The 25,687-nt window shown below is 48.4% G+C and overlaps 1 protein-coding gene across 4 annotated transcripts in view; it reads left to right on the top strand.

The window, feature by feature from the left end:
- The window catches only part of PKN1 (protein kinase N1), an 815,639-nt gene that overhangs the window by 521,633 nt on the left and 268,319 nt on the right, over positions 1–25,687 (top strand). For all 4 annotated transcript variants that reach the window (XM_086961066.1, XM_086961076.1, XM_086961049.1 and 1 more), the window contains exon 10: positions 22,147–22,222. In XM_086961066.1, coding sequence (XP_086817192.1) covers positions 22,147–22,222 — 76 coding nt within the window. The remainder of the gene's footprint in view (positions 1–22,146; positions 22,223–25,687) is intronic.

Raw genomic sequence — 25,687 nt, 5'->3', positions numbered from 1 at the left:
CTGGGCTGGGGGGGAGGGAGGCACGCACAGCGCCCGCATGCTTATGACAAGCTCAGCTCGTTATGAGGCATGGCGCTCCTGTGCTCATGACGAGCTGAGCTCGTCACAGGTGCACCTGCTCCCCTGGAACGCTCAGCACAGCAGGGGAATTCTCCCCGCACCCTAGTGTTCCACGGCCCATGACGAGCTGAGCTAGTCATGAGCATGGAAAAGGTTAAAAGTTGACACAGAAACTTTTCAGTGAAAAACTAGCAGTGTTATCCAATAGAAGGAAATTCAAAGCACATGTAAGTAGGTTCTCGTTACTTTTGTAATCCAGTACTGGGCTCCTAGGTTCAGCACTAGGGTCTCTACCTAAGACAGGTAAGTAATTACGTTTTAGTAGCTGGTACGATTTTCAAGGAATATTTGTAATTTTCAAAAGTAGACAGAAGTTTCACAGAAAAACAGTCAATGATTTCCTATGGAAGAAATTTAGATTACTAGCAAACACGGTTGTGATTACTTTTGCGGTACAGTACCGGCTTCTCTCCTGATCACAGGTGAGTAATTCAAAATTCGTTATTCGGCTGATTTTAGATGAATATTTTAAAGTTTCAAAACGTCAAACCAGTCAATGTTATCCTATGGCAGGAAAGTGAGTCATTGGTCTTCAGGTGAGTACTCGACTGGTGAATTTAAGGTTCTGGGCATAGACTCGGGGGTCCCCCAGGGTCAGGTAGGTACAGTTGGTACACCCTCAGCGGCACAGGGGCACCCGGGTGCAGAGGTAGTTAGGCCCAATGTTATCCAATGAAAGACAGGGGGCTTTCGGTTGGTGGCTGCGGGCTAGCAGGCCACGCGGCTGTGTGAGCTGGGCTCCTGATCACTTGCTCAGGGCAAAATGGGGAAGTAGAATAGGGTAGTGGTTGCACTGCCAGGGGCACTCTGGCGCCTGGGTGCTTTTGAGCTGTCGGGCGCTCAGTGTTATTCGATGGAGATCTTGAAAAGGGAACAAAGGCTGCAGGCTCGGGACGGAGGATCTTCTGGAGCGACCAACACTTCGAGGGGTAAGTTGGGATCTTGGAGGATAGGTAGACACCCAGGAGTTGGGCACAGGGGGCTTTGCGGCGCCGGGTGCAGGGGTGTCTTTTGAGGTCGGAAAATCTTACCCCCTGCTGGTTGCGGTTGGAGGGGTCCTTTGTCCTGAGGCTGCAGGCGTCGTCAGGGCCATCGAGGAGGGTCCTTGGGCTTTGGATTCCAGGTCAGAATCGCCAGGGGGACGTCCTCAGGGTCTTGATTAACTCCGGCACAGGCCAGGCTTGGCGGATGCAGAGTGTGCAGGGTTCGCGGTTCCGGTCTGATGCCAGGGCTTGTTACTTGCTTTGAGCAGTACCACGGCTCGTGGGAGACCCAGGTAGTCAGAGTCACAAGGCAGTCGGGTCCTCTGGGGTTTTTGAGGTTGTCGACTACTGGAGATGCCGGGGTTTAACAGGAGCAGGTTCGAGGGTCGACAGGCCGGTAGGGCTGGGGCCAAATCAGTTGGTGTCTTCCTCTTTTTAGCAAAAACAACAGGTGATGGACAGAATGCAGAACAATGTTATACATTCACCCCAGTACAGAGATCTGGGCCTAAATCCATCATTGTTTTGCTCACCATGCCATTCCAGTTTGAACCCAGTCATATGCACATCAGTCTTGACCCTGTACCCCATGGGAACAGTCCAGCCGAACTGCCAAGCCAGATCCTCTCTGGACTGGAAACAAGCATCCAAGGACTGGTTTTGGGCTTTCAGCCCTCATCAGCCTGGATAACTTGATTCCAGTGGCACGGAGAGCACGGGAGTCACGTCTGAGCATACCCGTTCCACTCGGGGTGACAAATGCAAAAACAACAGGTGATGGACAGAATGCAGAACAATGTCACACATTCACCGCAGTACAGAGATCTGGGCCTAAATCCATAATTTTTTTGCTCACCATGCCATTACAGTGGCATGGTGTATGACATTGTTCTGCATTCTGTCTATCAACGTTTTTTGCATTGTCACCCCGAGTGGGACGGGTATGCTCAGACATGAGTCCCTCCCGTGCTCTCCACGCCACCGGAGTCAAGCTATCCTGGCTGAAGACGGCTGAAAGCCAGAAACCAGTCCTAGGATGCTTGATTCCGGTCCAGGGAAGACATGGATTGGCAGTTTGGGCTGGACTGTTCCCATGAGGCACTGGGTCAAGGCTGATTTGCATATTTTATTTGGAGTTTTATATTGCGTTTGCAAGACCCGGGGGTATCGGAGCGCTTTACAGCAAACATAAAAGTGAAGACCTAAGCAATAAAGTACAGTAAGAATCACGAGGATATTGGGTACCAAGAGTAACAAAGTCATTGTCCAGAAGCATAGAGGTGGCGGTTGAGGAGAAATTCTTTTAGTTGTCTCTTGAAGATCGTGAAAAAGGGATTCTTCCTAATGTGAGTAGGGAGAGAGTTCCAGATTTTTGGGGCATTCCCAGGGAAAGAGCAGGAGAGGGCTTTTTGTTTGTCTTTTTGGGGGGATTAGGAGGAGTGAGTTGGAGCTTAGGTTTCTTGTTTGACCAGCTTTTGTGAGTTTGGCAGCGAGGTAATCCGGGTTGTCTGTGTGCAAGACTTTATGTGTGAGGGAGGCTATTTTGTAGGCGCAGCGTGCTTCGATGGGTAGCCATTTTAGGGCCTGTAAAGTACGGGTAATGTGGTCACATTTCCTGGTCCCCGAGACCATTCTTGCTGCAGCGTTTAGGGTGGTTCTCAAGGGGGCTGTGTGTGTTCTTGCTGTCCGGGTTAGAGTGGCGTTACCATAGTCAAGTCTCGAAAGAACTAGAGATTGGGTTGCAGTTTTTAGGTCATTGGGGGGTATGAAGGGTTTGGTTTTGTTGAGGGGTTTTAGGTTGTAGAGGGTGCTTTGCAGTGGATTTGATGTGGGAACTCGTGTTGAGGCTTGGGTCTAGAGAGATCCCTAGTGATTTGACTGAGTTTGCTGGTGTGAGTTTGCAGTTTAGCGCGGTAAGGTGGTTTAGCCATTCTTGGATCTTAGTGGGTTGCTCGGGATTTGAGAAGACAAGGATTTCGTTTTTTTCTTGGTTGGGTTTGAGGTGGTTGAGAGTTAGCCAATGTTCTACTTTTGAGAGAGTGGAGTTTAGGATGTCATTGATGGAAGAGACTTCGAGGTACAGCTGGGTGTCGTCAGCATAGAGATGGTAGTCGATGCTTGCTTGTTTTAGAATGGCAGTGAGTGGTTCCATGTAAATGTTGAAGAGTGTGGGAGGAGAGGACTAAGCCTTGAGGAACACCTCGAGTTGAGGGGGAGGCGTCGGACATTGAGTTTTTGATTTTTATGAGTTGTGAGCGGTTATGTAGAAATGAGGAGAACCATTTTAGGACATTGCCATCAGCTCCTACGGGTTTTTGAAGGGCGTCTACGAGTAGGTTGTGATCAACTGTGTCAAAAGCAGCTGATAGGTCGAGTAGGACAAGTAGGCAGCATTTGTTGCAGTCAAGGGAGTTGTGAATGTCGTCTGTAATGCTCAGTATAGCGGTTTCTGTGCTGCATCCTTTTCTGAACCCAGATTGGTGTGAGTCGAGTAGGTTATTAGATTCCAGGTGTTGGTTCAGTTGGGAGAGAACACATTTCTCCAGGATTTTGGCTAGGAAAGGGAGGTTGGTCATTTAGGTCATTTGGGTCGGCCTCAGGTTTTTTTTTAGGAGGGGGTGACTTGGCCTAGTTTGAGGCAGTCGGGCATCAGTCCATTGTTTAGAGAGCTGTTGATAATCTTTGTCCATAGTGGGGTTAGGGTGAGGTTGATGTTCTTGGCTAGGGAGGCGGGTAGAGGGTCTGTGAAATGGTTGGAGGGTTTGGAGTTAGCAATCACATTAGAAAGGTCCTCTTCGGAGAGAGGGTTGAAGTCTTTCCACTGCTTGGGAGGGGGTGGTAGGCAAGGGTGAGGGTTGAGTTTGGGGGTCGAAGGAGGAGTGGTCTCTGCTTCCGTGAGCGTGTTGTGGGCTGGTGATGTGAGAGGTTCCATAAGGGGTGTGGATTTACTGTGTTGGGATTGAAGGTGGTGGTCTAGGGAGAGCTCAATATTGGAGATTTTGTCAGCGAAGAATTTAGCTAGGTTGTTACACTGCAGTTTGGCGGCAGGGGGGTTAGCTTTGGTGGGCTTGAAGGTCTGACTCTGGATGATGTTGAAAAGTTCTTTGGGGCGGTTTTTGGCTTTGTCTAGTGCGTTCCGGAAGAAGGAGGCTTTCTCCTTGATTATGTGTTTTTTGTAGTTGTGTTTTTTCCTGAGTTGGGAGAGGTTGATTGTGGATGGGTTCCCTCTCCAGAGTCTCTCAGCGGATTTTACTTTCCTTCATTCAGAGGTAAAGTCGTTATTGAACCAGGCTCGCGAGGGGATGTTTCTAACTCTTTTGAGTTTTAGGGGGGCTAGTTGGTCAAGGGCAGATGTCATAGTTTTGTTGTACAGAGTGGTGAGCTCGACCGTGTTTAGGTTGTCTGAACAGGCTGGGAGCAGTGATGTCATGGTTTCTTGAAGGGCAGGGAGTGGGATGTCTTTGAAATTTCTGGACCATTGGTGGGTGGTTTGAGACTTGATTGGAGGAGCTACTGTTTGGTTGATACTGAAAAGGATGATGTGGTGATCTGACCAGTCGACTGGGGGAATGTTATTTATGGTTATAGTTTTGCTTCTGGCTATGATGGCATCTAGGGTAGAGCCCTTGTTGTGGGTTTGACCCTTGCAGTGTTGGGTGAGCTCGTTTGTGAGAAGGAGTTCATTTAGGGACTGTATAACAGTGTCATTATCATTGTTCCAAGGGAGGTTAAAGTCACCTAGGAAGATGTTGTCAGAGTTTGCTAGGGAGCACTGAGTTAGTTGGTCCGAGATTTGGTCACTGAACGCCGGAGAGTTTCCTGGGGGTGGTAGATGAGATGGCATTTTGTTGTTTTGTTGTTTGGGCGTGTTATGATGGTGTTAAGGTATTCAAAGGTTGACAAGGTGTGAGTCTTGTGATCAGTTATGTTGATGTTGTTCTTGCGGATAATGGCGATGCCACCACCACATTGGCCAATTCTGTCTTTTTTAATGATGGAGAAGCCAGGGGGGTACTAGGAGGTCAAGGAGCGGGAAAGATGTTTCTTTGAGCCAGGTTTCGGTGAGGAACGCACTGTCAGTGTTGTTACACAGTATGGCATCAGCCAGCTCTATTGTGTGTTTGGTTGCGGATCAGTGGTTTATAAGCATGCAGTTTACCATGTCGCTGTCGGAGTGGGCTTGAGAGGAGGGGGGATCTTGGGGGATGATTGTGCGTTGGGAGGGATGTTTTATGGGCCTAGGTTGGGGGTTGTCTCTACCTATACCGGTGATTACTTGGATGTGAGAAGGGGGGGTTAGGGTTTTTCTGTGGTCATAGGTTTTAGTGAGTGACAAAGTCTCACTCGTAGACATATCGGGGGTCGTTCTTTTTGGTCTGGTGGATTGGGAGTTGCGAGGGGAGGAGCTCCAGCTGGGCGTCATGAGATAAGGCTGTTGAGGTGGCTCACTGGTGTTTGAGAGGGAGGGGATCGTTCTTTTCGGTCTGGTGGATTGGGAGTTGCGAGGGGAGGAGCGCCAGCTGGGCGTCATGAGATTAGGCTGTTGAGATGGCTCACTGGTGTTTGAGAGGAAGGGGAGTGTTGGATGTTTGGAGGGGAAGGAGGGCGCAGTGGTGTTGAGAAGGATTTTGTTGATGGCATGGGTGATAGTGTTGAATTGGATGTCAAGTAGGGACAGGTTTTCAGTTATAGTTGAGAGGTGAGTCGGGTACAGAGGTAAGAGGGACTGGAGTTGTTTTTCTCACTCCTTTATTACTTCCAATGTCTCGGGGGATTGGGGAGGAGTGGGTTTGGGAGGCGTAACTGACTGTGGTTGTTGGTTGCTACAGGGGGTTTGAGTGTTATTGCAGTGAGGGGGAGGGGAGAGGTTAGGTGGGGGGTTAGGTTTGGGGTGTGGGTTGGGGCGGGGGGTCTGGGGTTGGGGGGGGGGTTAGGTGAAGTGGATAGGCGTGTCTCTTCCGATAGGGGGGGTGGAGGATTGTGTAGGGTATTTCTCAAGAGAGCTGGACTGGTTTTGTCCAATGGTTGGGTATAGGTTGGGCGGGTGCCCGAGTTTGTGTGAGGATGGGGTTTGGGGAGGATGTTTTGGGGGGGCTTGGTGGGTGGGGCAGGGGGCTGGTTTTTGGGGTGGGAGGTGTGGTTGGGGCAGTGGGAGTGGGGATAGAGGGCAATCTTGCCTGTGAGGGGGTGAGTCTACGGAGTTAGGTAGGTCCGGTCTTTCTGGGGACAGGATGGAGTTTCGCAGCTTGGGAAAGGTGAGTTCGAATTGGTGTAGGTTGAAGTCGTTGGCTTGGACCATGATTTTGCCATTTCTGTATAGGGTTATGGTGGCGTTAATTGGGAGTGGGGGAGGCTTGGAGATACTTAGTCTTTGGCCGTGGGGGATGTTGGTGGCTTTGGTAACTCGCAGGTGGTTGGCTAGGCTATTTTTCCATTTGGCTTGGTGGGTGGTGTAGAAGAAAAGGTCAGTTTTTGTTTTGCCTTCAGAGGAGTTGTGGTAGAGGTCGGCTATGAGGGTTTCCGGGTGTTGTTGAGTAGATTGTGTTTGAAGATTTTAGTGGCGTTAGGCGAGAGGTTGGGGGGGTAGATGATGGAGAAGGAGTGTGGGCCGTGGGGTTTCAGGTTGGGGGGCGGACGTTGGGTGGGGGAGGACGGGATGGTCTGGTGGGGGTTACGGTTGGTTGGCATCTTTTTAACTGAGGGGTAGTGGGGGTCGGCAAGATGGGGAGGGGGGTTACGGGATGGGTTAGTGGGATGTGTATGTCAGGGGTAAGCTGTGTCTTGTTGCGTACTGAATTGTCTGGAGAGGTATGTTTCAGTGCGGGGGGAGCCGTGTGGAGATTGGCTAGGGAGGGAGTAGGCTCGGAGATTCCTACTAGATATAATGAGGAGAGGTGCCAGATGATTGGGGAAAGGGGGAAAGGGCACCCAGTGCGCAGCATGCGGTGAGCTCGAATGGGGGTGGGGGTAGAGGTTAATTTGCAGGGAGGCCTAGTTACTGCTGCTGTGGGTGGGATGGGGGCACTATCTCACTTAAGGTGCCGTTGTTGTAGGACCTGGGGGTGTTGAGGAGTTGAGACTGGCGATCTTAGGATGGATGATGTCTTTAGGGGGGAAATTGGTTAAGTGCCCATGCCAAGATGGCCGCTGCTGGGGATCTGTTAGTCCTCTTTTTATTACTATTTTGGCATAGCTCTCTCGGTTACAGTCTTGAGCAGAAAAGCATTACAGGACTCACCCAGTTGTTGCGGGGCGGGTCGTTCAAGATGGGGGCTCAGTAGCTTTTTTATTTTTTTCTTATGTATTTTTCCTCTCGTAATTTCCTTTATTCAGTCCCCGTGGGATTCAGGAGCCCGGGGCGCTGTGGAGCGCTTCCTGGTTGATAATGTCACAGCCGGGCGCCATTTTAAAGTCAGGCGCCCGACTTAAGGAGCTCCCGCCTCCGTCACCTGCACAGCCCACTCGAGGGGCGTGACGGAGCGGTTCCTTCACCAGCGTGGGAGGGGTTAAGTTTTAGGTGCTTAAATACATACAGAACAGGTTCCCTTTTAGTTACAGTCAACATTTTAGTTAGCTTGGCCTGCTTGTTTACCTTTGTCCCTGAATCCATCCTAGATAATCGAGGCTGCCGTCTTTCACAATGGAGGCTGCCATTTTCCCTCAAATTATACAAAGTCATTAACATGTCTGCCTTTGACACCGATGTTGTATGTGCCTATCTTTCCAAGAACTGTGAAAGTAGCTAGTCATTCAGATGTAGACATCAACAAAACCACCAGTGCAACATCATTCTGGGACATAAGCCCTTTTCAAGGTCATATAACAACCATTACGCAAATAATTTAGTCTATATTGATGTATTTTTACCTTTCTATTACATCTACTGTTGCATATGATTATATCAAAACATTCCGAACGTACAATATATAGGAACTACTCATTGACCACTTAGTGAGAAGAGAAACTTCCCCCAGGTCACAGACTCCGATTGCAAATCCAGATGAGCACGGCAACACAGATTCTATCTTGAACGAAGAAGCCTCAAGCAATACCTCCAAAGGCTCTAAAGCATTCCATTCTTCCTTCATGAACTGGTGCCAGGATTGTTTTCTCTCATAGACACAATCTCCTAGCTCTTGGCCTTGTGCTCAGTGTTGCTGCCAAGCCGTTCCAAACAAGCAACAAACCCTGCTTTGCAGGTATGCGCACGACCTCCTAAACACAGACATATTATTTATTCATCTGCTAGAACTAACATAATATTTAGAGGTTGCACAGTGAGGGTGTAAGGGATATAAATTGTGATGCTACAATTTTTCCCTGTTTTCACAGTTATTGAAAATCTTAGCTGCTTTTTATTATCTTCTGTAATGTTACTAATGTTATGTGCAGTAGATCCCGGCATTTTAAAATAACTGTTATAATAAATTTGTTGAGATACATATTTCTTTATTAGTGATCTTGAGTGTGTAAATTATCAATGAACGATTGTTTTGATTACCACTGCTCCTAGTTAGTAACCCAAAAGCTTTGACATCAAGATATTTATATATTGGGTAGGGTACTGTGGAGCTACAATCAACTTTATTTCACATTGTCTACTGCATTGGAGTAAGTTCACTTGTGTCACCGATGAATGTGAAAACAAACCTTGTAGTGCAGAGCCCAAGACTCAGTATACGCAACAATGAAAAGCAAAAGTATGGATTCTGCAGGGTAAATAATCTATGGTACTACTGCCACAGCCCTCAAGGGTGCCACTGTTGCTGTCCTAATTGGAGTATATGTGATTGGGTGCTTTGGGAAACCTAGTAAACCTTCACTGAGGCCCTCTCTAGGGAAAGACTGCAACACATCTGTAAGATTGTTTAGGAGGGTCTTTTTATTTCAGATCACACAATCACTACCTCAATCGATTCAGTGGAATTGGCACTACCAGAGTAATGCCATGGAATTACTCTGAGAAGACAGTCTTGGTTGCGACTAACATCTTTAGAATCAGATGCCCAGCTGAAGATACTAAATTTTCCTTTTTCTTTGTCATCCCTATTTGGCCAATACACAGAGGAGGAGATGGCCCCCATGAAAAATGAAACATAGACTTTGAAAGCGGAGGGGCTTAAAGAGAGGAAAACAATTTTACAGGGTACACCATCGCCACAAAGACCACAGTTATTATCCGCGGCAGAGGAGTCAGTCCCTTGGATTGACCTATTGGCCCCATCAGAAGCAAAATTAAGCAAAGAACCACTTCATGTTCTACCAATTAACAGCAGACCTCCCTTGTCTCTAGACGGCTGTCATCTAATACCAAACAATGGGTTGTTCATCATGCCATATCTATACTCGCCTCCGGTGGGGGAGTTGTATTTCTCAAAATCTAAATGAGTGGCAATGCACAATAAGTGACCTGGGGGTCATAACATTTGTTACAAAACCATATTAGAATGGCTTCCAAAAACCACCACTGCTTCTATACCATCACAGTATCTTGTCGATTTGCACTAGGAAGCAGTTGCATTGTTGGAGAATAAAGTAGGTGAGTCTGGTCCATGTCACCAAAGGGAAAAATCTTTCATTCAAAGAGACTTTTGATCAAAAAGAGAGTTGCAATGAAGCATTACAGACCCATTGTAGACCTTCATCTACCCAACAAATGGATCAGGTGAGAGAAATTCTGAATGCCTGCAATACATACAATGGATTTTTGAGAGTGACCGCTGCTATCTGTAGTTCACATCCCAACTGTGAAGAAGCATAGGAAGTTCCTTAGAATTCTGGTCATGGAAATGTATTTTTTTATTATGTTCTATTTAGTTTAATGTCTAATCCTAAAACCTTCTCCAAATACATGGCAGTGGTAGCCACTCAGCAAAAAATCTGTTTATCCATATCTGGAGAATTGGCTGCTTAAAGCCAGCAACACAATCCACCTAAAAGAGCTTCATACCCCAGTCTCACTTCTTAATTGATTAGGTCTCTTTTCAGATACCAAAAGTCAGCTTTATATCCAGTTTAAACCCCGACGTCTTTAGAAAGGGATAAGCAAAAGCGGTCCCTTCAGTGGACAAAGAGACTTCCCTCCAGGGGAAAAATTTGAAATCCAACAATCCATCAGATGCCATCCCTCTTGGGTTTGATGATTTCATGCATTGTCATTGTACCAAACACAAGACTTCAAATAATAATGCTATAGCAAAGTTTGGATGATCAGTGGACTCAGGAGAACAACTGGGTCAAACAAGTTTGTTTTTTCAAAATCAAAACGTTAGAGCCTAGTCTGGTGGTGCAAAAAGAAGCCATCTTATGCAGGAAGTAAGCAAAATCTAGCTACCCAGAGAATTGTAATGGATGCCTCGTTACTGAAGGGGTGTTCACCTAGGACAGCTGTCTGTTCAAGGTTTTTAGACTTCAAAAGGAAAATCATACCACATTAACTTCTTCCAACTGAGAGCAGTCCGTATAACTCTCAAGGCATTCCGGCCACTTCTGACAGGGGATCGGATTTTAGTACAGACTGGAAATACCACCACAATACACTACTAGCAAGATGACATCAGGCCAAGACCCCGGTCACCGGAGGCTCAGAATATCTTGTCATGGTTGTTGGCCAGGAACCTTCCCAGTATGTATTTTTGTATTTTATATCAAAGTGCCAATCCTGTTTCTATGAAGAAGAAATAATTTTGCTGTACCTTCTACATCTGGCCAAAGATAAATTGCTGTTCGCATCATAATGATCTTCATTGAAGCCATAAACAATCCCCCACCTCCCTGGTGTTTTCTCATCCATATGGATGAATAGCCCTTTAACATTGCATTCTTGGGCTTAGTGCTTAGTATCAGTCAGAAAGAACTGGTCAAGGTAACAGTTGGTAAAGTGCATTCTGGGATTGAAAACATCAAGACTCCCAAGAGGCACAGGTGACCTTTGTTTGCACTGTTATTGTAACATCTGTCCAGCTTCCTTTTAGCAGTAGTCTAGGCTCAAGATGCTGCGGTGTAATTTTGTAGTTTTTTCTAAATACATGAATTTAAATTCAGAGAAAAAAACAATCCTGATTGGCTAATTAGAGGATGCATGTTTTCTACTTTATAGGCTAAATTCAAAACTTCTTTTCAAATAATATTTGAGGAAAACATGTTTTGGGTCTCCCATACGCAGCAGGGAATCATTCTAAAATGTATGACTTCAATTAAGATGACCAGGAAGAGCCAGGATTACAAGTAAGCAATTATTTCTTTCCAAGCAAACCGTCAGTGCAGCAGCAGACTTGGCATATCGGCTGTGCTTTGTTATTGCCATGGCCTCGACTCTTTTGTCTCTAACTCAAAGCTTGATGTTTAGTGTGACATCTTTTTTTAGACTACACGATAATTAATGGATGCATGCAATGAAATCCAAGTTGAGACTCTGAAGGCTGTAAAGAAACGTGAATATTGGCAAACACCATTACAATTTCCGGGCTAAAGACCCCAGTTGCTTCAAGTGCAAAGATAACTGCAGGGGCAACGCAGACAGGTGAGAAATCAAGGCATCCATGTGCAGCCATAAGAAATCTCCAGCCGGAGGCAAGCAGTAACTTTGCCTCACTCCTCTTTAGTCCACCCCTCCAGTAGTGCGATGCATCATGAATCATCTGCGAGAGTAGTCACACATTTTTTTTAAAGCGGATGAGTGGGGGGCGTGGCCAAGATGGCGGGGTGAGCGGACGCTTCTTCCCGCAGCTCCTCCGGCCCGACTAGGCTCGAGCCCTTTTTCTTCAGCTTCTCTCCCCCCGCTGACGCTCAGCGGCTGAGAGACGTGTGGCGGAGAACCTGGAGCACGCATTGATGCTACTTTGGCCCCGATTGCTCCGGTGGAAGCACCTCAAAAGACCGATCCCCGATCGCAAGACGACGGAGCGCTCTGGAGGCGGAGCGGATCGCCCCGGTGCTCGACGGGGATCGAAGGAAGGCTATCGGCTGTGTGACCCGCTGCGCGGAGAACTCCCGAGTGAGTGCCGTGGTGCTTGGACTTGAGGTGGTGGCCTCCCCTATGGCGCGAACCCCGGTCCCGGGGTCAGAGGACGATCGATTTGTGATCGGAGCCAGATCTACTAACTCTTCTAAATAGCCGGACGGCCCCGGTCGAAGAACTCTCCCAATTGCCTGGCTTCTGGAGTGGCCCCGGTGGCATCGCCGGGCTCGGACGATCTGCTTGGCCCCACCCAACCGCCATTTTGTCTCCGCGGGGACATTGTCGTAGACCTCCTTCAGAGTCGTTTGGAAGCCGTTTCCTGCACCCTCTGCCTCTGTACAGCTCTCCCCTTCGGCGGAGCGCATTGGCCGGGGTTCCCCTAGTGCGGATCCCAGCTGCTATCTTGGTCGGGCGCCCACGGCTTGCTGTGACTAGACTGACCCGCCATTTTGTCATCTGTGGCGCGGGTCCCCTATCTCGCCGAGAGCTCCACGTAGCGGGTCCTTGCTGGTTGTTGGACATTCCCAGAAGTGGTCGGGCCCGTGCCCACTCTTCAATTGAGAGCGACCAGGATGTCTGGAAGAGGTGGTTCGAGGAAGGGGGACCGTACCCTGCCGGACATGCTTGGCAGGGCCCAGCAACAGCGGGACAGGGCACAGACGTCGCCGGGGTCTTCCCGAGCCACAGCGGACGCGACCGGGGGAGAACCCCCTGTCACGAGATCTTTCATGGAAGAACTGTTCCGCTCGCTTAAGGAAGACTTCCAGACGCTGAAGCGGGAAGTGGCCAGTGAAGTGCGCGAGGTCCGCAGAGAGGTAGAGGGCCTCGGTGAACGGATTGAGACGGTGGAGACAGCGGCCCAACGCCGGGACGACGAGATTGTCCACTTACAGCAGGACGTTCTCCGTCTCCGGGAGCAATGTGTTGAACTCCAGGCCCACACCGAGGACCTAGAGAACAGGTCGAGGCGGAATAACATTCGGGTACGGGGTGTACCGTCTGCGGACGAAGGGACGGACCTGGTGGGCTATTTGCAAGACTTGTTCCGGGAGATCCTGGGAGAGGCCGCGGACTTTCCTATCCGCATTGATAGAGCCCACAGAGTTGGCCGACAGCGCCAGTCGACGGCGCCCCCGCCGGACATCTTGGCTTTCCTGCCTGACTTCCCACTGAAGGAGCGCATCATGTCCGAAGCCTGTAGGAAACAACCACTGACTTTCCGATAGCGGCCCGTAGCGTTCTACCAGGACCTGTCCGCCATCACGTTGCAGAAGCGCAGGTCCTTCAAGATTGCAACTGATTTCCTGCGTGAACACGAGACGCCGTACTCCTGGGGGCATCCCTTCCGCATGATTTTTCGCTGGAACGGGGTGCTTCATCAGTTGCGCTCCTTGCAGGATGTCTGCGGCGTCCTGGGGCTCACGGCTACGGAGGAGGATGGAGCAACGCCGACTTGGAGGCGCACAGATAGAGGGGGCCGACGGAGGTCGGCGAGAAGACGATCGACGGCGAGCGCTGGGCGCCCTGATTCGCCCACCATCAGAGCGGACATGGCCAGTGCCTTGAGAGAAGCGGCCAGGGACTCGGCCGCCTCCAACGGTGTGGCCTTGACGGCCTAGATTCACTCCGGGGGGAGATGGACACAGCTTCTTTGATGCCAGGTTCGGGGGCTGGAGGGGGGGTCGGGGGGAGCGGGGGGAAGTGAGTGGCCGGACGTCCACTTTTACTAACTACTACAGACTTGTCCGTTTTGGGACTTGACTGAGACAATGGGTTGTTCGAGTTTGTATTTGGCTGGTTGCCATTGGTTTGTTTGGGGTGGGGTTGGGAGTTGTTCTGGGGTTGGGAAAGAACCGTCCGATGTTACCTGTGTTCGCGCTTGGCCTACTTTTGCCTGTCCCGTGCTGCTGCCCTGCGCCCCCCCCCTCTGGTTCCCTGACCGCAGCATAGCGTTCCCGGTCCCTGGGAGACATGTCGTCCCTGAAGGTGGTGACCCTTAATGTTAAGGGCCTGAATAATCCTGTTAAGCGCAGGGCGATTTTGTCTCTGCTCGAGGGGACGCAGGCTGACATCTGCCTCTTGCAGGAGACCCACTTATTGTCCTGTGACTGCCATAGATTGCGCTCCGCTAAGTTTCCCACCCAGTTTTTCTCCTCTGCGGCGACCAAAACCGCGGGAGTGGCCATTCTCATAGCGAGCTCCTTCAGGGGGGAGGTGTTGTATAAATATGCTGAACAGAAGGGGAGGCTTTTGGCATACCGCCTCCTCCTGGGGGGCATATCGTTTACTGTTGGCTCCGTCTATAGCCCGAATGACCATCAGGAACGCTTCTTGGACTCAGTACTAGTAGATGTCACTGCCTCCCCCGATCGTCATGTTATTCTAGGGGGTGACCTTAGTATCGTCTTTGATTCAACATTGGATAGGTCGGCGCAGCGGTTCCCGCAGACCGGGGAACTTTCCCAGGCTGCGAAGGCCCGGATCGCGGACATGGATCTGCACGACCTTTGGCGCTCATTACACCCTACGGATAGGGACTACTCCTATTATTCGCATGCGCACCGAACCTACGCACGGTTGGACTATCTTTTGGTTAGTGGACCGATGCGCACCGCTGCCACGGCGGCGGATGTTGGGGTCCTGACTTTGTCTGATCATGCGCCGGTTGTTAGTGCGTTTGCCTGGCCGGCGACCTCCCCCTCTCGGGGGGTGTGGCGCCTTAGGGACACCCTTCTGCACAAGAAAACAGTGGTGAAACACATTGAAGGGGCCATACGGGACTACCAGACACATAATAGTAATTCAGACACTTCACTAGCGACACAGTGGGCTGCATTGAAGGCGGTTCTCAGGGGGGAATTTATCTCCATCTCCTCGGTAGAAAACAGGGAGCGGCAACGGAAGAGGGAGGAGCTGACTACCCAGGTTCGGGAGCTCGAGCAGGTCCACCGCCGCACGGGCGCTCCGAGGGTTTGGAGGCAGTTGAAGGCGGCTAGGAAGCTCCTGTCGGCGCTGGACATGGACAGGGCCGAATACGAAGCGTTACGTCTGAAGCATGCCTTTTATACAGGGGGAGACAGGTGCGGCAAGCTCCTGGCGCATAGACTCCGCGTCGCGCAACAGCGTAACGTGGTGAAGGAACTCTTGGGTGCAGATGGGGTGGCTGTTTCTGGGGATGCGGAGGTAGCGGAAACCTTCTGCAGTTTCTACGAGGCGCTGTATGCCGGGGAGCCCTCCTTACCGCGGGATGCCACGGAATATCTAGAGTCTGTGCCCCTTCCGGCGCTGGACCCCGCTCAGGCGGAATATCTTGAGCGCGATATCCAAGTTGAGGAGGTGATTTCCGCTATAGCTAGGCTTAAGCACGGGAAAGCCCCGGGCCCGGACGGTTACAAGTCCCTGTTTTACAAAACCTTTTGCCCGGTTGTGGCCCCTATCCTCACTCGGTTGTTTAACTCCTTCTCCGACCCGGGAGCCATCCCGCCGGATCTCCTACGTGCGACGGTTTCGGTGATCCCGAAGCCCGGGAAGGATCGGGCCTTATGTGGCTCGTATAGGCCCATCTCGCTCTTGAATGTCGACCTCAAGCTGTACACGGGGATTCTGGCGTCCAGGCTGGCCTTTCACCTCCCCGGTCTGGTTGAGGCTGACCAGGCTGGCTTTGTACCCGGCAGGCAAACTGTCGACAACACTAAGCGAGTGACGCACATTTTGGAGAAGGCTTCGCGGATCCCAGGTGAGCGGATGCTGCTGGCGGTGGACGCTGAGAAGGCCTTCGACATTGTTCATTGGCCGTATCTCGAGCTGGTGCTCAGGAAACTGGGAATCGGTGATAAATTCTGTTTGATGGTTTTCAACTGCTATAAGTACCCTTCAGCGACGGTGCCGGTCAATGGGTACAGCTCCCGTAGTTTTGCAATCGAGCGCGGCACGAGGCAGGGGTGCCCCCTCTCCCCACTCCTCTTTGCTCTCTACATGGAGCCGTTTGCTCAGAGGATCCGCCACAACCCGGATGCCATTGGGATCAAGATGGGACAGTATGTTCACACGGTCAGCCTCTATGCGGACGATGTCCTGCTGACCCTGGATGACCCCAGGAGGTCCCTGCCCGCCTGCATCCACGAGTTGGATGCCTTCTCACGAGTGGCCGGCTTCAAAATGAATATGAGCAAATCTGTGGCTTTAGACGTGTCCTTGGCTACGGACACTAGGCGAGACCTTCAGCGGCTCTTCCCCATGCAGTGGTCGTCGTCCCTAGTACCATACTTAGGGATTCTGCTGGCGCCAACGTTGCCAGCGATGGTGACGGCTAATTACGCTTCTCTCAGTAAGAAGATCAGGGAGGAGCTTGGCCGCTGGAGTACGGGCCTGTTATCCTGGCTTGGCAGGATCGCAGCGGTCAAGATGACGGTACTGCCCCAGATCCTATATCTTTTCCGAGCCTTACCTCTCCAGCCTCCAGTGGGCTGGATCAGACAAACGCAGGCTGACATCTCACGCTTTGTCTGGCAGGGTCGCAAGCCCCGGATGAAGAGGGTTCTCTCCACACTTGCCCCGGAAGCGGGGGGCCTGGGCATTCCGGACCTCCGTAAATACTTTCAGGCGGCACAGCTACGATACCTTGTGGAGTGGAGCAGGTGGGAATCCGATAAGCACTGGCTTTTTCAGGATCAAGCGGTTGCAGGGCGTACCCTCCAGGAAGTCCCATTCTTGTGCCGCGCTCACCGCCCCCCCAACCTTTATGCTTCCTTCGTTACGAGGGTTCCCTTGAGGGTGTGGGACGCAGTCTGCGAGGTCCGGGACCTCACCACGTTCCCTTCACCATTCACGCCCATTGTGGATAATCCTGACTTCTCCACGGGGATGGAGCCGGGCGCTTTCTCCCATTGGAGGACGGCGGGCTTTCGAGCGCTCTTTCAGTTCTATGGGCCTGAGGGGGTGGTTCCCTTTCAGCAGCTTCAGCAGGAGTTCGGCCTGACTGCGTTGGACAGACTACGTTACATGCAGGTCCGACACTGGGCGCTCCAACCCCAGGTGCGGGACACCGCTGACCGTCAGATAACACCGTACGAGCGGTGGCTGGTGACCCGAGCTTCTGATGCTAAGTTGATCACGGATCTTTATAAGCTCTTACAGCCTCCTCCGTTTCACTATTATAACCCGGGTAGGGAACGATGGCACAGGGAACTGGGCAGGACACTTAGCCACAAAGAGTGGGACCAGATTGCACACCGGGCGAGACACTCTGTGTACCATACTGGCCTCACCGAAACATTCACCAAGGTGTCCACGTACTGGTACTACACCCCAGAGAGACTGCACGAGATGAATAGGCACATTGATAAGGGGTGTTGGAGAGGTTGTGGGCAGGTGGGGACCCTTTCACATATTCTTTGGGATTGTCCCTTGTTGGCCGCTTATTGGAAGGAAGTTCTTGATGAGGTGGACATGCACTTTGAAATTGAGTTACCGCGCTTTCCAGCGTATGTATTGCTGGGCCTTCCTAATGGCCTAATGTACCCATTGAAGTCCCGTAGGGGCAGGCAAATCGCGATCGCGCTGGGATCAGCGGTTCAGAACATCCTTATCCACTGGCGCACTACCACAATCCCCTCCATCACGGGTTGGCTACACAGACTCTGGCACGTGCTGGTAATGGAAAACTGTCGCTCATGGTGGCGGGGGAGATAGACCAGTTTGATGAGTTGTGGCAACCCTTCCGTGCGCTGTTAACTACCGAACTTAGGGAGCTCACCTGTCCGAGATACCTCAGGCTTCTAAGGCTGACACCACCGGTGATTCCGGCAGACTAGGAGGGGCGGGGGGCTGGTTTTGGAGGGGGGGGGATGCGGTTGGGGGGCAGGTAGTGTTGATGGTGGAACATTGGACGGGGGTGTTGGGGGGAGTTGGGGAGTTTCTTTGGGGGAGGGGGTTCTAGGGGGTGGTGGGCTGGGCTTCTTTGTGTCAATTTCATTACTTTCTTTGATCAGACTTGGGGTGTTGAATATGCTCAGAGTGGAGATTTAGCATGTATTTCGCTTTTCATTTGCTGCTGCTTCCTTTTTTCTCAGAGAACTATTCCACGATCGCATTCATGATACCATGCTTATTTCTTTGCTTTACTGTATGTGACCCTGACCTCCTATCCCCTTTCCCCGTGTTCTTTTGTCTTAATAAAAATGCTTTAAACCTAAAGCGGATGAGTGCTGAATGTTGTGAAAATTGACTATGCCCTGAGGTTCAAGTAAACGTTTCTGCTTCAAATCTTCGTCATTCTCAGCTTGGTTCATGATTGGGGCCGTTCATCAAATTTACTCTGCTCCACTGAGGAGGTTGAATGTGCATTCACATTCCAAATAAATCATTGCCAGTACAGAGTTCTCTCCCAGTTTGCCTGAAATCAACCATTCAGATTTTTTACAAATGCATGGCTTTGGTAACAGCACTTGGGCAGGAAAATTGTCTTTGTTTACGTTTATCCTTTAATCAGTGACTAGCCCAATAAAGTTTCAACCCAGACTACCCAGATTGTTGGAGTGGTCATGGACACTCAACCGGCAAGAGTGTATCCTTTAAAGGAGAGAGTGTAGAGTGTGTCTTCTATGTATAATAAATGCCGCAATCTTAATAAGACTAGGTGTCCAAAAGCCACCAGATTACATCTTCCCCCAGCTCCATGCCCACTTGCATTCCTCGTACCAAATGCATGCCTTAACATGAGGCTCTTTCAGCAGGGCTTGGAGGACCAATAAAGTCAATATTCTGGCAACTGAGAAGTCTGACCCTAACACCATCAACTGGGCAGTACGTCTCCTGGTATTTCAAGCAACAAATCTATTGCAAGGAGTTTCATCTATCAAGACAGTCCCATCTCAGATGACCATGGCATGTGTGTTTCCAATGGGCTGAAAAGCGCATGGAACCCTGGCTGAATTTGGTAATGACTGAAAGCCAGAAATGTATAGATCACCATTGCGCATCTCCCATGGGTAGGCATTGTATAAGTGGATGCACTCTGCAGTTAGGTTAAAAAAAATCAAAAGCGGTTCCTAACCAAAAAAATGCATGGTATCATCTTTAATTGAAACTTCCACAAAGAGACCTTTTCAAAGTTGCAGAAACTGTTGATTTCCAAAACTCACTTCAAAGTGTTTTCAGCTATGGATTAAACAGAAAGGTCCTTTGGTTGGTCAATGCATTTCTCCACATCTTTTCCTCTGATAATGCTCAACTGTAAATACAAATAAACTAAATTTACTCAAGTCAGAAGTGGGCTCACCAACGGTGATTCAACTCTCTCCTCCATATGTCTGAGCATCCATTAAAGAGAATCCCTCTCTGGCTGGATCTCTATTGAAGGTTCCAGGATTAGATCTTGCACTCAGCCTACCACTGAGTTAGGCAAGCTCACTGTTGGACACATCTGGTTTGGACATCCAAATCTGCCAATATACTGAATCGACATTCTAAAAGAGCCAAACCTTGCTGTACCAGAACATCCTACTCCTTTAAATGAATTAGATTTTGTGCATGCGAATGAACATTGATCCTAAGAAGTACCAGGAAGAAAACAATTCTTCCAAACTTGTTTTGTTGTGGTTCTGCAGTTCTCATCAATGAACGGTACACTTTGCAGCCATTACATTGCAAAGAAAGGTGCCCTTTGACAAATCTCATTTTTCAGATTCCTGGTAATTTGGAATTTCCTAGAGGGAATGAAACATGTGTTTTATCAGGTCAGGGATCTGTATCCTCTTAAAGAGGTGAATATAGTTCTGTCAAAGCTTATGAATCCATCATTTACAACTATCTATGAAGCTTTATTACAGAAGATATTGTTTTGTCATTGAAATCTAAGAAATGTAAGCATTGTGCTTACATGAAACCTATAGTGTTCCATAAGAAAAGGGTGCTCATGAAAATGAATCCAGATTTCCTTCTTTAGGTGGTACACATTTTCATGCAAAACAGTACTTTTTCATGTCGGCCTTTTTTAAATACCCATCTTCTCCTGCTGAAAAAGCTCTCCATACCTTGCAGAAAATACTTCCACTGTCAACCTATATCTCAATTCGTGTCATGGCTCTTGAGATTTGTAGCTGTGAAATGTAATTCTGTAAAGCCCAACAAACTAAGCAAGAGAAAAATGGGGGTGCCCATCTTCAAATACAACAGCCAATGAATTGATGCTGTTACGTACAGGTCTTCAAAGTATATGGATCCACATAATGGCCTTGACAGATCAGGACAGGTCTTTGACTATTACAACAATTTTCTCTTCGTAACCACTTTATTCCACCTATTCAATACATTCTTTCTTCCTCCACTACTACTTTAGTACTTCAGTATGTTGATCCTCTGATTAGAATGTACAGCTAACGCAAACCATGTTTATGGGCCATATTTAATTCTATTTTTCTAATTTTCTGCTAGGGCAAAAGAGTAAAATATTCTGTTGCCCTGGTAGAGGTCCTGACTGCCAAATTTAGAAATGTCCACTGGCCAGACAAACTTTCTGGCATTCACATGAACCAGTGTCAAGGCATTTCCAGTGAATGCACTGAAACTTTACCCTATGGCACCGTCAAAGATGACGGAGCCATAAGGCAAATATTTTAGATTTTTTAATATAAAGTTAATAAAAAATCAATGCACCCACTCCACCCACCATGGGAGTCATCTCTCATGGTAAGGGGGGCATTTGCTGTTTTTATTTATTTACTGCCCCTTACCACCAAGGTTTGCATGTCAGTGACAGGCAGAAACAACTTCTGTATGTTCACCCATCCTAATTAGGCAGATGCACTTTTAGGCAGTTCTCTGATGGCCTTTAAACAGCCAACCTGTCTGTGAACTTTGGCCATGGCAGAGACGGAGTATTCTCCGTCATGGTTAAAAAATGGTCTGCCTGCTTTTATATTCAGATGGTGGACCATCATGTTGGCGTTGAGCACACCCCGTCGCCGGTAAGCGCACCTCGTCGCCGTTGTAACAGTGTATGCTCACTGCCAACATTTAAGCCCAGTGATTGCCAAGGAGCCGCTGATGGGACCTGTGCAGATGACAGCTGTGGATGATTTTACATATGAAATTATCAATAGCACTCTCATTCTAAAATTATAAAAGAAGAGATTTATTTGATGATGCTCTCTGCCATGCTTTGTTTGTTTTTTATGATGCTCCTCAATTATTTATTTTGAGCACTTTGTTGCTTTCAGAAGTTTGCATGTTTTGCTATCCTGATAAGTTGTGTTTTTAAGGACCGCACTGGAGTTAGGGTGAAGGTAGGATAGTTAAGTTAGTTGGGTATGTTTAATTCCAACCACTTTGTTATGGCATCGAAACATATTCCCTTTCATGGCAATCTTTTGCATGGATCTCAGACAGATTTGGGTTCGTTCTTATGGGTGGGTCTAGATTGCTTTGCTGTACATCAGAAAGCAGAACACCTCTTGTGGTTTTAATCAGTTTAAAGGATTATTAATAAGGATTGGCTAGTTTCAAGTGGGATGGAGATGTGAAGTAGTGGCTCAGTTACTAACACTCGGACTCGGACCATTGCAGACTAATAGAACCTTTGGCATTGACAAACATTGGTATGTATTTTATCTCCCCTGTTTCACATTGTAAATATGTCTATTGTATTGGAAAAGGTAAAAGAATACTATACTGTGGTGCCTGTCCAGCACTGTTCCTGTTACGTCCTGTGCCACTCTTTCACATCTTGGTTTTTGTAATCTATTCTCAACCGTGTCCCACACTGTTCTGTTTAAAACATCTCCCGATTGAGATACTCCGGCTATAATAAAAATGTTCTCTGTTAAATGCTCTGCTGGTTTTTGGTCCAAAGTGTGCTCAATGTCATTGCCTAAAATTAAATAAAAATACACTTGTTGTTTGAGGATTTTAGCCTGGTGAGGGTTGGCTCTGATGGGTTTCTAATAGATGTCTTAAAATTGTTAGGAAAAGAGGATGCTTTTCAGTTAGACCGGTCGTAATAGAAAGTAATTTTTATGATAATCTGAATTGACATTTTGTGATTGGGTAATGCTTTCTCACCCAATTCCTTGCTTGTTGTTTCAGGTTACATTTTTTAATCCCATCATAGAGCGAATTCCAAAGCTTCAGCGGCAGAAAAAGATCTTCTCAAAGCAGCAAGGTATGCATACACCACAGCTGAAGGAAATGCAATTTTACAAAATACTCCTACAGTGGGCTAAATGACATAATGTGGCCAAGAGTATCTAGTAAGCTCCCTTAAAAGACATATGGTGGCACATAAGAGGATTAACCACCGCCCCACTTATAAGCTCTTCTTAAAAAGACCGCTTTTCCATGTCTCATTTCTCTTTGCAGCAAATTAAACTTGCCTAAAATTCATAAAGTTTGGAAATTTTACCCTGCCCCTTTGGGGCCTCTTAATGACAGAGAAGGATTTCTAGGAATAGTAGGAGGATACTAGTATAAAAGAATTAGTGTTACTGCAAGTAATGTTTTGTTTCTTTTAGTGCCCCACTTTTTAGCGAGTTGCAGTCTTCCCCAGCATAGAATCTACTACACATCAAGTTTAGTAGAAGACCTGAAGTAATGAGAAGAGTTGATATTCTGAAAACCTCAAACTGTTTTTATCTTCCAAGAAATCAGGACAGTCCCTCTTAGTCAATAAAAGAAAGAGGATAGTGCTTATTCACATTGTGCCACCATAACTCAAGAGATCTTTACAATTAGAACCACTCCTAACAGTTGTAACAAAATATAAAAAACAATTCGGGTAAAATTTATAAACAATTTATTATAAAAGTATACAATATAGAATCTCAATAACTGTGCCACAGTGAAAAATATTAAAAAAAGAGTGTCAGCATCATACAGAAATGATGTACATCTCTACAACGTCCACAATACGAAATTAAAAACAGCAAGAGGGTTAAAAACAAGTTGTCGACGCAGCGTTTCGGTTTCTAAGTTGACACCTTCATCAGGACAGGGTTTTATAAAAACGGACTCGTGTTGTCTTTGAGCCGTATTTTCCTCTGTTCAATTTGAGGAAAACAATCCTTAATTCATCACAGGACATCAAATGGATTATGACATTAGAAAGGAATCTCCTTATGTCTTAGTAATGTAATGGAGTTTTCTTTCTAAGGAGGAAAAAGGAGCCACCGGTATGCGGGACTGTTTTTCGAAGTTCCCCTTTAAATAAGGGACCAGCGCGAAATGCAGCACGTGACTGGATGTCGTCAGGCTCTTTTCGTTATAGTGGGATCATGTTGTTTACTCGTTATCACTGTATGGGTTTTTTTTTCAGCATTCACCACCCTTACGTCCGAGATTCGGCCTCCCTGCTCCTTTTTCACTCCGGTTTCTTCAGGTTGCAGACATAAGGAGATTCCTTTCTAATGTCAAATTGAACAGAGGAAAATACGGCTCAAAGACAACACGAGTCCGTTTTTATAAAACCCTGTCCTGATGAAGGTGTCAACTTAGAAACCGAAACGCTGCGTCGACAACTTGTTTTTAACCCTCTTGCTGTTTTTAATTTCGTATTGTGGACGTTGTAGAGATGTACATCATTTCTGTATGATGCTGACACTCTTTTTTTAATATTTTTCACTGTGGCACAGTTATTGAGATTCTATATTGTATACTTTTATAATAAATTGTTTATAAATTTTACCCGAATTGTTTTTTATATTTTGTTACAACTGTTAGGAGTGGTTCTAATTGTAAAGATCTCTTGAGTTATGGTGGCACAATGTGAATAAGCACTATCCTCTTTCTTTTATTGACTAAGAGGGACTGTCCTGATTTCTTGTTTTCCCTTCACTCCTCGTCCCTGGATTGGATTCTGTGAGGAGACCTCCCTTTCTGTTTTTTATTGTTTTTATCTTCCCACATCATTTAGGCACCAACATAAGCCAGAACGTCTTGACAGGGAAGCCATCTTAATTCTCCATCTTAGTAGTCAATTATGCATCATGTTTTGCTGATTGGGCAGGTTTTCTAGTTCGGCCTAACTAAATTCCTGCTGGGGATTAAAGCATAGTGAAGTCCCCAAAATTATTTAATCGGGCAGGATCACTTTTTAAGTGTTAACAATTTTCTACATTTTTTTTTTTTTAATTTTTAACGCAGTGGTGTTTTTAGTCCGATGTCAAAATATTGCCTACTTCTCTAGCGTTAGGCCTTTCAAAAATTCACATGGCTGAATATTTCCCATCGTCAGGTTAGGAATTCTCTGTAAACAATGTTGTGAAGCGTGAGGAGCCTGGACGGCGGCCAAGATGGCCGCGCGGACGCCCGGCTCCGCCGCTCGCCCTCGTCTCCCATGGTTTCCTGTCCGCGATCCTGCTCCCCAGCCGCGGCTTTGTTCAGGGGAACAGTAGCGGAGCCCGACCGTGCAACTCTGGTCCGCACATCTCCCCGGATGGCTGGGAAACGTCGTCCGGAAGTCTTCGGCCTTCGGTCCGGATAAGCCGGGACCTCGGGCTGCAGTATGGCCGCCTCCCAGTGGATAAACAACGGCGTCCATCGGCCATGATGGTCCGGAGCCCCCGGGGGTGAAACTGAAACCTCCCTGCCGCAGATATTGAGTGCGCTCGCAGCGCCGGACTCACTGCTTGCACGCTACAACTTCTTGATTGGTGTCCCTTGCATCGGGGACGACACACTGCGAGGCAGAATTCATTGCCGGATCGGATTGTATTCCAACTGCGGTAAGGGATACGTGCTGCTGTGGCTGACTGGGGCTCGACTGTGACCCTCTGGGTCGCTCCTGCGACCTGCACGTTCCTTTTTAAATTTGTACTGCTACTGCGGCGGCTCTATCCTTGTTCTTTGAGCCCTGAGGTCCCGGCTGATTGCTTGGGGTGTGATGACGCCTACAATGGGAGATGTTTTGTTGGGCATTCATGACCTGCACGCTACCCTAAAAGATCTGGGGACGACTGAACGCTCTGCGCAGCTGATGCCTTCTCCTATTGTGGCGCACCAAGTCGCGGCTGTGTGCAGTAAAGAGTGTCTGCCCTCCTTATCCCCGACGACCGCAGTGGTTGACTTTCAGGAGTGTGTGCCGCCGGATGGGTTGTCTGGGGACCATTATGCCTGGGATGATGTGCCTACGACCCTCTTCGATCTACTACCGGCTCCTTTGTTTTCCGACCATGGGCACCATGCACCACCACCGACTACTGTGATGCCTTGGAGAGCTGTCCCTTTGCTACTAGTGTGGTTTTTGCTGGGCCTTTGTGCGGCCTCAACCGCTACTTTTGGTGCACTGCGTCTCACTACGCGCGGATTGGGTGGCATTCTGGCTTTTATCCGATCTGGTCAGGGCTAACCGCTGCTACGACATCTCCTGAGTGACCTTAGTGCCGAAACGGAACGTTGTTCGAATTGGAGACTTTCTACGGCTGGGATGTTCATACATTGTTGCCTACGCTCCCTCTTAGTGGACTTCCGCTTTTTGGGGGTGGGGGGACTGGGGGTGAGTATGGGGCTGAAGCTACGGCCCTCCTCCGTTTTTTCCCACTTGGGGGTTCTCTTGGGGCGACAGGCATGCCTATTGGGGGGGGGGGGGGGGGGCGTGGCCTTCCGCTGGTATGCAGGGTGGGGGGATGGGATG

The sequence above is a fragment of the Lissotriton vulgaris genome, chromosome 1_1, assembly GCF_964263255.1.
Source record: "Lissotriton vulgaris chromosome 1_1, aLisVul1.2, whole genome shotgun sequence".
Classification (NCBI taxonomy): Eukaryota; Metazoa; Chordata; class Amphibia; order Caudata; family Salamandridae; genus Lissotriton; species Lissotriton vulgaris.
This window is presented reverse-complemented; position numbering and strand designations above follow the sequence as displayed.